The sequence below is a fragment of the Watersipora subatra genome, chromosome 11, assembly GCF_963576615.1.
Source record: "Watersipora subatra chromosome 11, tzWatSuba1.1, whole genome shotgun sequence".
In the NCBI taxonomy this organism is placed as follows: Eukaryota; Metazoa; Bryozoa; class Gymnolaemata; order Cheilostomatida; family Watersiporidae; genus Watersipora; species Watersipora subatra.
The window spans coordinates 3,482,203-3,501,605 of NC_088718.1; the positions used below are offsets into that span (position 1 = coordinate 3,482,203).

The 19,403-nt window shown below is 33.7% G+C and overlaps 1 protein-coding gene across 3 annotated transcripts in view; it reads right to left on the minus strand.

Moving 5' to 3' along the window:
• The window catches only part of LOC137408345 (lachesin-like), a 60,688-nt gene extending 50,474 nt beyond the window's left edge, over window positions 1–10,214 (minus strand). For 2 of the 3 annotated variants that reach the window (XM_068094842.1, XM_068094841.1), the window contains exons 1-5: window positions 10,143–10,214; window positions 8,858–8,973; window positions 4,895–5,132; window positions 3,871–4,031; window positions 1,646–1,761 (exon numbers count right to left, since the gene is read on the minus strand). In XM_068094842.1, coding sequence (XP_067950943.1) covers window positions 1,646–1,761; window positions 3,871–4,031; window positions 4,895–5,132; window positions 8,858–8,973; window positions 10,143–10,206 — 695 coding nt within the window. In that variant the 5' untranslated portion in view covers window positions 10,207–10,214. The remainder of the gene's footprint in view (window positions 1–1,645; window positions 1,762–3,870; window positions 4,032–4,894; window positions 5,133–8,857; window positions 8,974–10,142) is intronic. The other variant, XM_068094840.1, reaches the window with a different exon arrangement.
• Window positions 10,215–19,403: the final 9,189 nt, after the last annotated feature.

Genomic DNA, 19,403 nt, shown 5'->3' on the forward strand with positions numbered 1-19,403 from the left:
AACAGAGTAATTAGTGTTTTTGTTATGAATAGAAAAACAAAATGTTTTACTGTGAAGTTCTTGTTGCTAAGGAAAAGAACTTCTCTAACTTTGTCTATTTTTAATCCATCATTACTAAGAATGTCAATCAGTGTGTCATTAGAATCTAATGTTCTGTCTGCAGCCATTTATCATTTCGTGGTCAATAAGAAATGCACTCACTATTTCGACAATATCAAACCAGAACTAATAGTCCAATCAACCTGAAACTTTGGAATTAACTGAAACATAATTATTACACAGGAAGCAAGCAAAATTTTGTGATCTTATGTAAACTGGAAGTGCGGAAAATTAAAGTGAAACTAATCAATCGAGTTTACGCGAGCGTGGGCTCTGGTGGAGAGACAACTCCCTAAATTATTTTAGCGCCAGACTTCAAACTGTTAAAGACATCAGAATTTTTATTCCTTTATGAAAACAACTTCAGGAGTATCTTCATACAAACATAGAAATTGTTTATAGCTAAATTTCAGAAACTCCAGTTGATAGTTTTGGTGAGACAGAACTAGGTTCAGGAACTAAAGAGCTGTTGAGGTTGGTTGTTAACATATTCTAGTTGTTTGACACTTTCACTGTTAATTCTTTTTTATATTAAAAAATTTACAAGTACACAAATTTTTATTGCTTCATTTTAATTTATTGTTTATTTTGTCATCATATAAAACTCACATAATTGACAAATTATACAAATAGTCTAACATATGCCACAAAAATATGTTTTAACACAAACATAGCTATATACATTGTTATTGCTCCTAACTTTTAAAAATTGTATTAATAATTAATGGTGTGCTACTGTCCATCAAGGCAGCCAATATTATATTGCTATTGTAATAGCTTAAAAACTAGCAGAGCTAATATTACCTATATTTATATATTATGTTTATATGACCAGTTTTTGCATTATAGATTTTTCCTGAGTACGGCAAAAAGAGCACATGCAAATCTCCTTCTTTTTGCTGGTCTAGAAATACGTAGACATGATTAAGAATCATGATTGACTTGAAGCACTGTACATCTTATCTTAACAGTTATTTTATTTCTCATGCAGTGATTGATGCTAGAGACAACCAACTTTGAAACACTGAAATGCAGTATTGCAGACGATTTTCAAATCTCACTAGCATTTTTATAATAACTAATAGTAAAGAATGTTGAATAAACATTAAAAACCAGCTGCCTTAAATCGCAATATATAACTGTTTTGCCAAGTTTTTCTTTAAAGTCGTTGGACAAAACATTTGTTAAGAACAAACTGTCAAAAATAATAAAGCCAACTATCAAACTTACAAACTTCGAGCTAGTTGGTAACAGAACTGTTTGATATTATGTTTAGATACATAGTTTAGCTAAATGCTGTCTACTAGCAGCTTTGACAAGCTAAATAAAACCTTATCAGAATGAGAATTGAAAGAGCGTAGAAAGTATCACCAATAATTTATATGCCTAGTGTTAAACATAGAGAACATTTTCGCTCTGTTCATACGGTATGAGAAGAGAGATACAATAATAATGGGTGATTCTAGTGTTTGTATTGAGTTAAAATTGCTTTCATAGATTTGTTAAGGTAGATAAAGTTTTTTGAAATTTTAAACTTTGTAAAAACTTACCTAAGCAGTCAACGGAGATTGTTCGAATAGCCTTTCCATACGCGTTCGATGCAGTGCAAATATACAGACCTTTTGCATCTTGATCACAACTCGCTATCGTGAGGCTTTTATTCTGTAAAATTTAATATAAATATATATAATATAATTTCAGCTGCTTGATTACATCACAAGCCATTTATGACAGTCTGGGAAATCAATTAACAACAAAGTCTGACCTCAATTTACAATTAGAAACTCCCTCTATAACCTGCAGAAATTCATAGTTTTTATAAATAGGTTAGATGGCTGGTGACGCTACGTTGGTAGAAATCTGCTTTTGTCAAGCTGAATGTCAAATAGTAGAAAATTTTACATTGTGGTTACCATAATGAGCATTAAGAGAAACCAAATTAATACTAATTTAGTCCTTTTTTTTCGAAACCATGATGGACGTTTATCACGCCAAAAAATATATAAACAATAGAGGACAACTTCATGTACGTATTACTAAATAAACATATAGATCAAAAAGACTATGCAGTCTATAACATGCAATCAGACAGATTTCGCTAAAAGTGGTGATCTGACAATTCTAATAAACTTATGACCATATGATATGTGGACTTGCTGAAGAATTAATCAAAGCTCTTATTTTTAGTCTTTTATTTTAGAAAGATAATTTCATCACGATAATTTATATATATTTAGTATTTGTTGGTCTGTTATTTGTATGTTCAGTTATAACTGAGTTATAGAAATGAAATAACTGCTTCCTACTGAAATTGAACTTCTAAACACCAGTTTTGCAGACAAGCACCCTTACCACTACGCCACACTGTCACCTTGCCATACTATGGAACAATTGTAGAGATACTCATTACACCTGCCAGTCTTTAATGGTGATTGGTTAAATTAGCAACGCTTCAGCTAGCAGGTTTTAATTATTAGAAGAACAATATGTGCCCAGACTTCTCCAAAATACTATAAACCAATATATATTAATTCCTGTTTTATTTGTCTTTTGTTGGTCTGTCTGTTTTCATCGCTTTGTCAAGTTATAGGAACTAAAATCCAGCAATGAAAAACCACACAGAATTTGAACTCATGACACTTGCAATTGCAAGGCGACAAACTCACCACCTAACCACAAGGCTAAACCGATCTTATCAATTTTATCTATTTTATCAACGGTATCCTTATTGCAGGTTACAAACTAAATAGAGATGCACTTTTTATTACTAATTAATATTACCTTTTGCGTTTGTAATCCTTTTTAAAAAATTTTAAAAGTATTTCAAAATTCAATACCTATTTCTTTAATCTGTGGTTTTCGAGTATGATGTTTCAATTTCAAATGTCCCGTGACCAGTTTCAATTTCCGGTTCTTCCTTAGGGCTATCGCCATAAAAAAAGCAACTTAAACTTTTACTTGTGGACTGTCGTATTATCTCAAATAGGAATTGTATCTTCATTTTCTTTCTATTCGGTCAGACAAGATATCAGACAGAAACAGTCTGATATCTCATTTTTGAGATACCCAATATCAAGAGGTATCAGTTTCGTCATATTCAAAGTTTTGATGGATAACTTCTGTTACAGCACTAACCTTTTTTATTCGCACATTTCCTTGGCCAATTTTTATTCAAACTTCATACGCATACACCGAGTGCCTTCCACCAGTTTGCTAAAATATTTAGTTTTAAAACTCCGTCTGGATTCTGAGAACCGGCTTTTTAAAACTCTGCTTTTACTGCCGCAAATTGAAAGGAGACAATTCCTTGCATTTCCTTATAAATGACAGGTGCTTTTTAATAAATAAATGAACAGAAATACCACAAAAAGAGCTTTTTTTCTCAAATGACTACTTAATAAAATTGACTATTCTAATTTAGCCTTTTTTCCAAGCCCTTAAGCTTTGCTGATTTGTACTTAGATACACGCCATGTTTTGTACTAATATGGCTGACTATAAGTAAAGCTTGGTACTCGATACAAAAGCTGATGATGACATGGCTGAACTTTTCGTGTTCAGAATTGTTTTCTTACAAAAATTGTTTTCAAAGCTTGTCGGCTTTCAAATGCCAAACTCATTTCTGTTCAGTGTTGCCGAAAGGATGTCTGCTCATATCGGGCTGAAGTAATAGTTAGTGATTTGATATATTCAGTATAGTTTATGATGCTGTTTCTATCAATAAGATAATAATATGTATTTTATTAAAGAAAAAGTATACAAAAATACTTACTAGCTTATGATATCCAATGTCTGGAATAACTCTAGCCCCGGCTCTTTGCCACATGACGAGTGGCTCCGGCGTACCCGATGCTAAACAATCCAGTGTAACAGAATCACCCTCACGAGCCACCAGATCTGAAGTTGTTTCCATGTTGTCTATCACAGGCTTTTCTATGAAAAAGTAGGAAATGAATTCCAATAATTCTTAGAGATGGAATTATTTAAATATTTTCTATTTTTAAGCATCTAAACAAGCCAATTACAATCACAATAAAAGAAATGTTGCTATCTATATGCAGCATTTAAATTATCACTTTATTAACATATGCAGCGGTCTATTATAATAGTAGCCTATAACAAAGCAATTACTCAAACCACAATGAATTTCTAACTTTTCATTGCTTGATCGTTTGAGTTTAACTTATTTAAGAGAACAAAATTTTGCTCAACTTTTTGCTTTAAGATATGAGACACATTTGAGATACGAGCATATGAGGCAGTTCTCATATGAGGTTTGACTTTAATTTATTTTGGAGAACAAAATCTCAGTTTGCTAAACTTCTGTTTTTTTTCAGTTATAAAGAAAACAACAAATATGGAATTTTTCACCAAAGAAATCATTTTTCACAATAAGGCAGCATTTTTTATCTTTAGTTTCAAGCAAAAAAGTATTATATTTGTGATTGAGGCTGACTTTAAACTCAGTGCAAGCATTTCTCACTAAACTAGCTAGATGATTGCCTGTCAGAATTTGGCAGAGAGTGCATCGTGATCTTTATATAACCGCCTCCAAAATTGAACATTCCAAAAGAGAAGACAACACACAGTTAAAATTGTTACAAATGAATGAGGACTTGAATACAGCAAAAGGTAAAAAACTGTCACACTGTACTAAGTGATAAATACATGTATTTACCATTTGTCAGATACATTATTTAGCATGCCATATTAAATAGGTATTCTAAGAAGGAGGAGACAACTTACATAATACGAATTATAGGCTGAGTATTCCAAAGGAAAAGGGGATAACTCACGATATACTACCACATGAATGTAGTCCTCCGTCCGGGCATATATCCGTGTTCTAATTGAACAGAAATAGGTGCCGGCTTGATTGGGCTGGATGTCATATATATACAATGTATACATCTCAGCACCCTCCTGACGCATCCCATAATCCCTTGCGTACTTGACCTTGTCACGGGAAGACATACCTGAATAGGTTGTGCACCTACCAACTGAGTTGAAGCGTTTGCACCGTTCCCACTTGACCTAGAAAACCCAAGTCTGAAAAACTATAAAACAATTTAGTTATAATCAGTCTAACGCTTTGAAACTGTTTTAGTAATTCATTCTAATTACTGCAGGTTTGTAAATTCTAAATTTAAAAAATATTACATAGTAGTAGGAGACAACTTACATAATACGTATCTAGTCTGAGTATTCCAAAATCAAAGGAGATAACTCACAATATACCACTACATGAATGTAGTCCTCTTTCCGGGCATATAACTGTGCCAAAATCTTAATATGAGCCATATTTTAATTAAAACAACACAATTTACTAAGTGTCTTTCTTTTTAACAGAAAAATTTAATAATTTGTAAAATGTGTTTTTTCCAATAAAAAGACATTTATGTGTTTGGTAGGCCGCATCATCTGCTGGTACTTAACCTTCGAGAACAGATGTCTGCTGAGTTCCTTTAGTCAGTCCTAATTTAGCCGTATCCTATTTTCAATAAGTGATTTTCAACTAACTTTTAAATCAAATTTTAGGTTAAAGATTACTACATGTGTCTACATGTCTTTGCCTATGTCAACTATTTTCTACGTATATGCTTATAAAACTATGAACATGTAAACTTGCTTAATACTGTCCCATTGAAGAAATACTAGAGGTAGTAATTAAAGTGCTTCAAAAAAGATTGCTCGGAGCTGGACTAGAACTCATGACATTCTGCTTAGTAGACCAACACTTTATTACCTGCACTACTCAACCACCCTAACATGTCATGAAAATAATCTGTACTATAATAAGAGAGGAGAGGCAAGAGTCATAAGATTATACTGCTGGAGCTGCATGTGCTATCTCCGGCTTATTTAATGTGAGAAAGCAGACAACTTCAAGCATGCTGGACTCGATTGGCAAATTTAGAACTTCCGTTTTCCATATAAATGCGTCACGATCTATCCTATTAGAAAGTCAAAAATGCCTTAAAGATAATTAAGATAATTGTCTCAATAAATAAATGTGTTCAGGGATTGGTGTTGTGAAAATAATGTAACAATTTGCGTTGAAAATTAACACGTTTGCTGCAGGCTATCTGATTGAAAATAAGGAAATCCCAAGCAATGCCGAGCTTACTGCGAGTCCATTCAAAAGCTGTTTGTCTAGTATCTATGCATAAATCTATTTTAGAGAAGCCAAAAGTGTCAGCGTTTGATGATGCTGAGCTATTTGTTGAAGACAGTGATCTACACTACTGACGATAAACAGTGCAATGTACAACCTGATTGGAATGATTTAGAAAAATATGAACAACTGACATTTTAACATCACTATCAGGCAGTCCAGTGTGCCGTAAGAGATTGTCAGGTAGGCTGATAAAGCACAGAGATTAAACACCTGCACCATTATTTTAACTAACGGTTGATTGATGCAGGTACTAGTGTGTTGGTCTACTATTTTGAATGTAGTGGGTTCAAATCTTGTGCAAAACAATCTTTTTTCCATCCTTCAGTCATGGCTTCGAACAGACAGACATGGACTTTATTATAGCAAAGATTATTTCATTTGATCAAAAATAATTTTATGTTGCTAGCACTATCAAACTTTCAATGCGTTCATAGAATGAGGTAGGATTTAATCTGAACCAACCGCAACAAAGCGCCTCAGTAACATTTGGTTTGACAAGCGTGGATGGTGGCAAAAGACACAGAGAGCCATGCGCTCCTTTTTATCATATCTGTGACAAGCACTGGTAGCATCACTTTTGCATCTCTTATATAAGTTAGAATTCATTTCAATTACAGTGGTGTGTGAAATAAACTGGACGTCTTTGTTGGAAAAATAAGTGACTTCTAAATGACACTAAATGGCATGTAAACAGTAAACAATGTGAACCAAGCTGAAAAAACTTTTATTCTTTGGTGTTATTCTAGGGCTCAACGGAGAAATAAAGGGTGTCACACTCATGCCTCAGTTTGACTCACTCAGTTCTTTGAGGTACCATTTCATCATACTTGTTACTTCATACAGTTAACTAACTGTGTGACTAAATCAAACAGCTGTGATTATTTTGCCATCCAGTAAGGAGCTACATTTAAGAAGAGATTTTTAATAAATAGCAAGTATTTGATAAGTAATGGGCTATTAACTAATACAAAAAATTATAGTGTAGCTTCCAGGATGTAAATCTTCTAACCTGTAATAGTACGTTACTATTAAGAGCTGAAGTTGTAACTTTGATATATAGTGACGATTATTTTACCATGCAGTCGACAACCGATGTGTCATCACGGATATTTTACAAGGAATGCACTTGAGGTCTAGTAATTACTAGCGCAATACTTTTTTGTTCTTTACTCTGTATAACAACATCAGTGGAACATACAGTGATGTGCGGAATAAACTGAACTCTTTGTTGGAAAACTAAATTTTCCATTAACAACATTGCCACTCATTGTAAATTTAATCAACAGCCGTAAAATATATAAAAGGCTACAAATATCTTCTTAAATGTTGCTCCTTACTGGATGGCAAAATAATCACAGCTGTTTGATTTAGTCACACAATTAGTTAACTGTATGAAGTAACAAGTATGATGAAATGGTACCTCAAAGAACTGAATTAGTCAAACTGAGGCATGAGTATGACAGCCTTTATTTATCTGTTGAGCCCTGATAAACTGTGATAGCACAAAAGTCATTCAGCTTGGTTCAACATTGGTCACTGTTTACATGCAAAGCTGCAAGGAAACTGACAGAATGGCTATGAACTTTGGGGTACAAGACAGGAATGTAAGACAGAGTAAAACTTTTTTGCCTAACTTTAACCAATGAGAACGATGCATCAGCAAGTACGCCTAGTATAATCAACGTGGAAGGTTATCATTGATATGAGAAGCTTAATGTAGTTCTTCCTCACATATTTCTATTCCATAGAAAATTGGTAACAATAGAGCTACACTACTGATAGAACTAAATTATTAGTATACGTAGTTACACCTATAATAGAGTTACACCGATAGTAGTATTACACTATGATTAGAATTGCACCATTCACAGAGTTATACCGTTGGTAGAACTACACTATCAATGTAATTACACCATTAGTAGAGCCAGACTATCAATGAAGGTACACTATTAGCAAAGCTATAGGGGTTTACGCTAGGTTCGTAGCTGGCAAGTGTATTAAGCTGGAATTGATTCACTGATTTGGAAATGACTCGTTGCTGTTTTATTCAGTCAACACCGAAACGTGAAATCTACAATTGATTAACATATTTACAAGTTCTTCCATAGACAGGGAATGTTGCTAGGGTTCTCTTACAAAAGCTACACTATAGATAGAGTTACACTATGATTAAAGCTACACTATCAATAGAGTTACACTATGATTAAAGCTACACTATCAATAGAGTTACACTATGATTAAAATTACACTATCAATAGAGTTACACTATGATTAAAATTACACTATAAATAGAGTTACACTATGATTAAAGCTACACTATCAATAGAGTTACACTATGATTAAAGCTACACTATCAATAGAGTTACACTATAATTAAAATTACACTATAAATAGAGTTACACTATGATTAAAACTACACCATCAATAGAGTTACGCTATAAGTAGAACTACACTATCAATAGAGTTACACCATTAGTAGAGCTACATTGTTAACAAGGTTACATTATTCATAGTTCAAATAAAAGCATATTATTGTCTTGTTCCTCTAGATATAATTGATTTATAACTAAAACATTCATACCTTGAGCTTCCTGGGAACATTCTCTACTTCACACTCAAGCATCACGGAATCTCCAGCTTCCGCTTTGATAGTCCTTCTAGAACCTTTTACAATAGGCCAAGGATCTAACCCTGTTACTGCAGACATAAAACCATATACTCCGTAACTCTGTGTTGACAGACTATAGATTTGTGGAAAAACTTTTGAAACTAATTTAAGTTATTTTTATAAGCGTCTCTGAGGCAACAAAGCAAGGTCAAAAAGTAAGGCTAACATGAATAGAAACTACATTAGAAAAAATACAACCAAATAATTGAATTAATTACATATTTACCTTTCCTTGATTGCATTTTTTAGGCATAAAGTAACAATTTTTATGCCAAAAGGATCTGGATTATTTAATCTGCGCAAAATGGGTTAAAGATTAACTTGCACAATATTTTAGTAGATTTTATCAGAAAATATCAGTATTTTAATATGATTTGCAATTGTTTTTGATGCTCGAGGTGATCCGATTACCAAGATGTGTCAAGAATAAAATAGACAAAACTTGATTGCGGTTAGAATGCTCAGATCAAGTGAAAACACCAATTATGACATCTATAGTTGCTAAGAGACTGACAGAATAGAGACGTTTAATGCTGCCACTTGAACACAACACACTATCAACTATACTAATGATAGCAAATAGTGACATCATTTAGCACGTATTTTCCTTCTGAGACTTTTAACTGCGCTCATGTTTTGTCGATTTTAATCTTAAAATAACTTGGCAGTCAGATCACTTCAAACATCAAAAACAATCGCAAATGATAAAAAAATATCGATACCTTTTGATAAAATCTACTAAAATTTTGCATAAGTTTATATTTAAGGATGGATTTCTAGAAAGACAACTGATGATAGCATGAATGGCATCTGAACTTAAAATTGCTATCTTTACCGAATTACTAATACAGATTTAAACTAATATTACCATACCAAATAAGAATCTGCTGAAATCAAAAACTCGGATCACCAAAATCTTATGGATAGCAAAAAGTTTGAATCTAAAAAAAATTCATACTTTTTATCGTATTTTAAGACCATAGACTGATGTATACTTTTATTGACAAACAAAGTCAACTTAGAAATCTATCGACTTTCACTATCGTTCCAAAGTTGACAAACATGAGAGATCAATTAACCCCAGTTCAGTGCTGGTAACATTAGTGGTTTGATTATGTTTTAGGATCTACCACTTTTTTGACAACCTGCCAACGTTATACAATTTAATAAAACCTCATGTTTAAAGCGATAAACTTACCAAAGCAATTCCAAAATGCTGCCATCACTGAGAAAGATACGAATAGCTGCCAGCTGAGACCCATCCTGTAGTTATTGCTATTTTCCTTCAGTAAATGTGTCCGTATTGCGGGGAGTCCATTTATATATCAGCAGAATTAAACATTAATCATAGTTTTTAACATCTGCGCTCGCGTGACGGCTCGCTTTCTGAATGGCACGATAAGATCCTTTGGTATCGTATGATAATAACGATGGCAAGAAAATAATAATCTAGCTTAGACTAGAAAACATGTATAATTTTAGAGCTTACTAAAGAGAAATATGCCTTTCATTCCCTTGTAGCATTAATTAGAAAGGCTTGTTACATGGAGGAATATCTTTTTAGCCGTTAGGGTTAGCGGTTATCTCTTTAGCGGTTAGGGTATCTTATTAGCATAGGAAACCATAGAAATTTAAAGACATGAAGGAGGAAGACCAGAATACGCAAATATCTGCATGAAGAAGAGTAAAGGAAAAGCAGAGAAAAAGAATCAAGGAGGCAGCTTTTGATGCTTTGAATAGCTGAGTTGAAAAATGGCAACGTAATAAAGAATGTAACAGAATGATTTACTAGTCATATGAGACATACCAGCTTATCACATCTCAGTTTGGTCTCAATGGAAAAAGAAATGTAGCAATTTGTGTTGAAAATCTATGCGGGCTATTTGATTTAAAATGTGAGAAATTTCAGGCAACACTGTTAAAATTTAATACTCCAACAATTGTGTAGATATAACTTAGCATAGGTAAGAGTGGAGTGCAGCTATGATGATAAACTAATGACAAACTTGCATGCAGGTTGATGAAAGAGAGAAAGTTCATCCTAGCACACAACAGTACAGATGTTGACACAAAATTCATCAACTAACTATAAAGCATTCACTCTCATAGTAATATTATTAAACGAATGGATGATGTAGTTATTAATAGAACCATTGCTTGATGGAGATAATTGACCAATCACCAGGCTACCTGAAGATTTAGGTATAAAATATAAAAATGTTGATTAGAATCTTTAGTGAATATGTTCAATCAGAATGCACAGTTACCTAAGAGTGAGAGAAAACATGTCAATCTACTCCTGATTTCAAAGGAAACACTAGAGCAATAATAATCTTTAATCTGTCATATCAGAGGCTTGTTTATGGTTGGATAAGGACTAGCACTATTATAAGCTATTTTTGGAACTTTTGATTTTTTCCGGGCTAGAATCACAAACCCTTCATGAAAACAGAAAGTACCGTCCACGAAGGAGCCATTATTTCATATGCTTGTGATCCATAAAAGCACGCTTGCTGCTGTAATTCTCGCTGCTACTTAACAGCAGTACACCAGAGAGTACAGCATGATCTAATTGATATTTAACTGTTGCTACGACTACAGGTTTTATCTACTTGTATAGAGCCGATGATGATAAAGCAATCAAGGGCACTTCATGCTCTGTTTGAAGGGTATTTTTAAAACAGATTAGACTATTCATCCTCTACTAAGATAATTAATCAAGATAAAGAAACATCAGTTTTACTTCTTCTGGTATCTATGTAATGCATTATGGAAGAAAACTATTTTCGAGATTTTGTATTAATGCTGTATGGAAAATATAGAACCACTAGATCAGGAATGAGCCACAAAATTAATTAAATCTTACATTGGGCTCATGTATGACAGGAGTTGTCCTTACAATCTATATTAATAAATCCCACTTTGTCACTATGTGTGTTTTCCATGCTGGATAAATTCTATGCGTTTCAGCATTTTTTGCTGATTTGATTCAAACTCGACAAGCCTATTTTCCAGTGCCTTCCACCAGGTTTTTAAAATATTCGGTTTCCAATTTTCATATGGTTCCTGAGAGTCAGCCTCCTACAGACCCACCTGCAGGCAATCTGGTTGACAAGGAAAGAGCTCTTGGGTATCACCTGGTTTACCGCTAAATAAGTAACAAATCTATTAGTTTCGTTGGTACACATACTTGGATTAATCTCTGTATGCTAATAACCTGTCTATGACTGCGCAAGGATTATCATGACTATGACCTATCGTTAGAACTTCTGATTTCTTTCAGAGTAGAATCACAAATTCGTGATGAAAACACGATGCAAGAAATAATGTTCACGATAGATTGTTTTTTACATGTAAATAACTAGCAAATGCCAATTTGTGTATCTGTTAGAATTTTTCGTTAGATAGTTAAACAGATCGAAGCGCACAGTTACCTTGGAGTAAAAAAAACATCTCAATCTACTTCTGCCTTCAAAAGAAACACTAGTCTGTCAAATCACTAATCTGTCATATCAGGGTCCTGTCTATAGCTGGACCAGTATTATAACTACAATGTGTTATTTTTAGAATTTCTAATTTCCGGACTTGAATCACGAACCCATGATGAAAACAGAAAACAAGAAATGTTGTTCACGAATGACTTTTTATTTTAAATTTCGACCACCTGTCCAATGTTAACCACTTTGGCAATAGTAATTCGCAGTCACTGATAGCGTGATTTATTTCCGTTTATGATAGTCACTGCGAGACTATAAATGCAGTTTTGCGCGTCTGTTAAATTTTAAGTTAGATGAGCGAATCATCTGCGAGTTGAGTTTATTTTGTCTCAACTTACAAACTTGTTTACTCAAACAGATAACAAGCTTAATAGTAATATTCATGTCAAGTGCTGCCCCAGTCTGCCATAAGGAATACAGTTTAACTAGAAGAGTAAGTTTGCAAGGAGTTGATTTAAAGTGCCTAATGAACTAAAGTGCAGCGATGCCCACCAAATTTCTGTTTTCACACGGAGCGATCCACTGGTAGGACACCCACTTAGGAGCGATTTACCTGGCAGTTTGCTCATAGAGTGCTATAACTTATGTCATCCTTTGGTGAAAGTAAAAAGAAATGCAATAAACTGGCGGTAAATACTCCAACTTCCTATACATATACTTCTGTTGCTTTATAGATGGGCAGATTATAGCAGAATTAAACATAATTACAGTATTTAACATCTACTGCAACCAATTTTTATAATGCGATATAACATATTACATATTATAACATATAATATATTATAACATATATATAATATGCTATAGCATACAAAATATTACGTATATATTACATAATGTATTATACCTATTGCAAAACACATAAAATGCAAATTATTATATAATTACTTATACAAATATGGTGAAATATACTTTATATGAATGCATATAACATAGTACATGTGCTTACATGCATACAAACAATGAATAATTACTTTGATGGCCAATAAAATCATGGCCATTTTATTCTCAAGTTCGAGGCTCTGTCTGAACTTGGGTTTTTCACACAAATTCTCCGTTGATGATAACAACAACTTGTGAAATGCGCGGTAGGATTAACAACACCTTTCGATATCCTACTAATAAAGCTATACAATATTTATTAGTATTGAACCTAGGAATATGCTATAACTGGTGGTGCCATACTGCTTAACAATGTCGAATCATAGCCTGTGTAAAATTATTAACATTGTACACAAAGGAGCTTTAGCTGTAACCCTAGCGGATAGCAAAGTGGCCAGACATTTCTGGGCATAGGTCATGGGTGATACAACTCACCGATATTAAAATTAATGACCCATAGCTGATCCTTAGATTAAATAGACTAGAACATTCTATTGCTAGATAATAACCTTTCTTTGCATATACAGATGTTATCTACCTTATTTATTAGAGTGACCAAAATAAGATGGAAAATACCCAATTTTGTGTAAATGAAAAAACTCAACAAGCAGCTGAGCAGACTGATGCAAAATAAAACTAACAGAAACTAAAAAATTGATAATAAAATGAAAAACTAGATGACTCTAGCAATAGTATAAATTATTATTATACAATAAAATTAAAACTGTTTTAACTACTTGATCTGGCAACCATATTTTATGATTTTTACAAATTTTGTAGGTTGTTTCATGTTGGATAATAAAACCCTTGTACCTTACTTTGGTTTATTTTTTCAAAATCCGACAAGGAACAAACTACCATTTAAAACTGACAATAACTTATCAGAAAGCGGGTTTTCACCCAATACCATGTATTACAATTGTTTACCAACACTATATGGCCTGCTAAGATATGTCATAAATGCTAGATCTCAAGCTATCACAATATGACAAGAGTTATCCATGCAAGTAATACAAACTATTTATGCTGTAATCATAGCAGGCTGCGAATTCATACGATTTTGACTGATTTCTATACAAAAAAGTTGATAGCTTTGCTATTTTCAGTTTGTTCCACATTTCTCAGCCATGGGCCACTTCAAAATAATTTGGCAACATCTCATGCAAAGTTTGACAGTAAAATTTATGTTTTAGTGATGCTTAAGTATTCAAATAAGAAAACACATGTATAATACTATAGTTATATGAGCAAGTTTGGACAGATTTATTCAACTTTTTTTCAGCTTTCGATAAGCCTCTTTGCTACAGGCTAATTTGTAGACTCAGCTCTTAGATTGACTGAGAAATCTAATATTTTATCTTTAGTTGGACTGCGAAACTTATGTTAATTGTTGATTAGGTATTCTAAAGTGTGAAAGTTGAATTTATAATGGGATAAGTAAAATTTTGGTGTGTATTCATTATATATATAGCTGAGCTGCACTGATGAAGCCTCAATAGCCAAAACATTACTGTCTGTAGCATAATGTACATATGTATATATTACTTTATTATCAATTTAATTATGTTTAGTGCTACATTCAACTTTTTAAACCAGCTTTCAAATGTGCTACCTCTGTATTGGAAAAAAGAATAAAACTTTTGAAATTATGCGAACACATTTGCACTGAGTTAATTTGTTATTAAAACAAACTGCAAAGATGCAAATGCAATAGCATTTTGTAGTGGGTTTATCGAAGTTAGAGGGATGGCATTGCCAATAACTTGAAACACGTTGCATGGGAATTAAATGACCAATTGAGAAGAAATTTTTAGTGGGACTTCAATTGCAAATGATGCCTTTAACCCCAGAAAAGTGGCACATACCACTTTTCTTCTCTCGCAAGCTGCAGCCCACTCATAGAGTGGGTCACTCTTAAGGCGTGGTCACACGAGCACCGAACCGAACTAAATGACGCAAAACGACGTCGCTCTCAGCTGTAAAAAGTTCGGCCGAAGACATTTCAAGCCGAAACGAACCATTTCGGTACTGCTCGAAATTTCGTGGCCGAACCCTTGCTCTTATTGGCTGGTTAAATTTCTAGAATACTAGCGAGCACGCTTCACATTTCTCCTTACGTGCGTGTGAGTAAAGTTAAAAAAGAAATGGGACGATACTTTTATTTCGTTAAATAAACAACATGAAGCAATTTATGACAAAGTTCACCCGGACTTGTGAATGTGTTGCATAAATGTAAGATGTTGCACTTAAGTTTTGCATAAATGTAAGAGAATGGTTGTGATTTTCTTTCGTGTAGAATATAAGTAATGTGTCATATTCATCCTGATGAAGTATCGTTGACCGATTAATTTATGTAAAACCACATTACTATGATAAAGAATGTTTTTGTTTGTTATGTACTCAGCATAGAAAAACATTCATATGTTAATAAAAAAATATAATTATGTTGATGGGAAGGGTTGACAAAATTTTTGTATCGAGTGATTTATTTTGAGCAGCTGAACGATCTTCTAATAAATCTGCTGTGTAATTATAATTGTTCCTCAAAGTTTTTTGTTTACAATAGAAATATATTTAACTCAAATACATAACAACTACTAATGAAACCATGTCCTATCTCTATACGTATGGTATCTAGGAAGCGAAGTTACTTCGGATGCCGTGTGACATGTGCCACGAACCGAACCAGCCTCCGAACCGATCCTACGTCGATTCGGTGATCGTGTGACCACGCCTTTAGAATGTCCAACTCACAAATTGGACCACTCATAAAATGAACCACTCATAGAATGTCCCTCTCATAGAGTGATCCACTCCGAGTGACATACTCATAGAATGTCTGCTCATGAGTGACCTAGCTGGCAGCTCCCTTGTCAAGCGGCTCAAAGAGAAAGCTCTCTCACAGACCTCATACCATGTAGAACTCTAACTTGAGTCCCCCCATGCTATTTCATGGCAAAAAATATTGCAAGCTTCTTTAGTTTTAAACTTGTCATCTGTTGTCAGTACAGTCTGGCTGACGCCTATCGTTTTCACAATTCTATTAAATAACATAGTTTTATATGGTATTATTGTAAGATCTACATATTACCATCTCGGTAGATCATGATAAACCATCAATTCTGTCTCCCTGAAAACACAACACTAATGTAAGCTATGTGAAAATCATCTAGATAGGCTTAAAAAGTTCCTAAACCTTTGATTAAGGTTGTTTCCATAAATAGATGATGGCCAGTGTCAACAGGTGAGTGTTTCATATTGTAGACACTCAAGTAGTCACACGTCCTGTTCTACATTATTTACTTGAAGGGTTAAGGAAACTGGATGATGAAACGTGACTTGAAGTAAGGATGGGTGGCGACTAATAATTCCTGCCAACTAACAGTGATGAAACAAGAATGCGCAAACATGTATTACAACTATTTGTGGTCAATCACAAGTTTATTTGTAAAATATTGTTATATATAGCTCACTAATAGACAGATATCCTAAGCAATTCAGAAACACGGCTAGGCAATAACAAATGGACGGACCTTGTTATTAAAATAACAATACAACTTAGCAACAGAAAAATACTTGTCATGTTTTCATACACAAAATAGACTGCCAATATATACTTAAAACAGTTGTAATGGCAGCTCTCACAGACATTAATACCTAAGGATGTTTGGCAAAGGAGCGTAAAGACTCTTTGTTACCAGGTTATAAAAAATCTTTGACTAGTTTTCATATCCAGTTCAAAACTTTTTCACAACATGAATATTCTAATCCCATATCCTCAGGCTAATCATGGTGATTTTAACCAAAGTTTAGCCATAGAACCATAAGCAGAATTGAGCAACAACAGACTTCCAGCAATTTGAACAGAACCATCCGATTTGAATTTAAATTTGTTCATACAGGTTGAGTGCAATAAATAATGCTTAGATAATGGGAGCACTTGTAAATTTGGTGAAACCCTTAAGAGTGTCTGGATGATAATTTATCAAGATTTCATGGCTGACCTGTGTGGGCTTAGGTTATTATGGCTGTGCTGCTTGAGAGGCTCTTGAGACGTTTGGTAACTAAATGTTAAAGTCTAGTGAACACAAGCAGCTTAGCTGTAGCAAAAGATTGATTGAAAAAGTTATCTGAGTTCAAAGGAGTCAAGATGGAAAGACTGTTGATACAGAAATTAGTAACACGCTACAGCACGAAAAATCTCCAAGCCATGACAGGATCATTTTTATGATTTCAAGTATTAGTTTTAACTAAATGTTTTAAGCATGAAAGAAATTAAAGTTTTTTTTTGTATTCAAGAATATTTAGGTTTGGTATCTGGCAGCCAGTAAACAGCGGGCCATATATAATACTTCAGTTGTTTGGATCCAAAAAGATTTGACACGATCACCTAACAAAAAATAACAACTTGCAAAAATACAAACAAAACATTACCTAAGGAAAGAACAAATAACTTAAAAAAATAAATATAAAACATATTACATTGCAATAGACTAGAAGGTTGTTCTATGAGTCACTGGTTAGCGCTGGCAGCTCGACAAGTTTAGACAGGTTGGATTTGATACGTTTGCGAAGTTGTGCCGCTACCGAACAGAACTCCACCCTCCATGTATCATGTAAACTGTATCCTCTGTTGAACCATCTACTGGTAGTAGGTGAGCATTTTCTACAGAGATATTCAACAAAACAACATCACATGAAGCTTTATGAGACTGTTAGACATCATTAGTAAGCTTTTTGGCAGAAAAGTTTTATATATTGAAAAAGTGTTAATGAAACATTAATCTGTCTGTGAGGTTGGCAATAGCTAGTTTTTACACAACGATCAAGACAGCACATCTCAGACCCTTGGCTGAGCAACTCATTTGTTTCCAAGAAGCTCTGAAAAGAACAGAACGATTTCGGATTCAATATGGGTACTGTTATTGCCAACTTTTTAAATTCGTCAAATTCGTCAAATTGTTAATGACACTATTCAGATACTGCAACGCTGACAAAAATAAAAAGATTTTGATGTATTTTTGAATATTTCAATAGTCTCGAAAATTTCACGCGAGCAACTGTCATGGCAAGTCATTGTTTGAATAATATCAACTGACAGCTAATACCAGAGGCACGAATTTATTGCTACTAGCATTTCAGTTTCACCACTGCTACAAAAACGTGATGAAAATGTCATTAGATTTATCTCTTCTTGTGCAAGGTAAGCATAATTATATAGTGCAAATTTAATTGCATGCAGATTTAGCTTCCTTGTAAACATTCATAAACTATGCCACAGTATTTATTACTACCACAAACAATATTGCTCCAGAACAACCCTAAAACTTTTGTTTTCGCATGACAGACTCTAAGTCTTGCACCAATCTCGCTTAACCCCTAATGAGCGATGTAACAATGGTAAATGACATTTAAAGGGTCAATAGTTCAAAATTTTGTACAAATTGCTGATGATGACCAACTGAATTGGCTCTTGGATTCTTCTTTAGGCTTATTAAGATTTGAACAGCCAATTACAAAACTTTCAAATGTTTGCCATCTCGTATGGATGGAAAAGGAGACTATACAACATTATTGGTGACACTATGAAAGATTATCAGCCAAGTTGAAGACAATAGGATAAATCTGATGTTGAAGCAAACGTTGATTGATACGATGTAAATTAAAACATGACATAAAAAGTTGTTGCCAAAATCAAGCCGTTCCTGGTATACAGAACGTTCGTTGCTGAACTCATAGCAACTGCCTTGTTATAGGACAGCAACACTTTTTATTAGCCCAAACAGTGTAACTAACACAGGTATAACTCAAAAAAAGTGTTTTGCTTCACACTTATCATTTTTTCCATGGTATTCTTTTACGTACAATTAAATTCACAACCCCTTTATGGAAAATATTGTAATGGACTTGGCAATATATTTATTCAAGTTCTATTTCCGTACACAAATGCCAGTGAGTGAGAAAATCTCATTGTATTCCGGAATATACAAAAGTTCTACAAAGATTTGATCTTTTAAGTAATAGGAACATACACAGAATGACAAAAACATTGCAACCTGGAAAACATGATATCTGTGTAT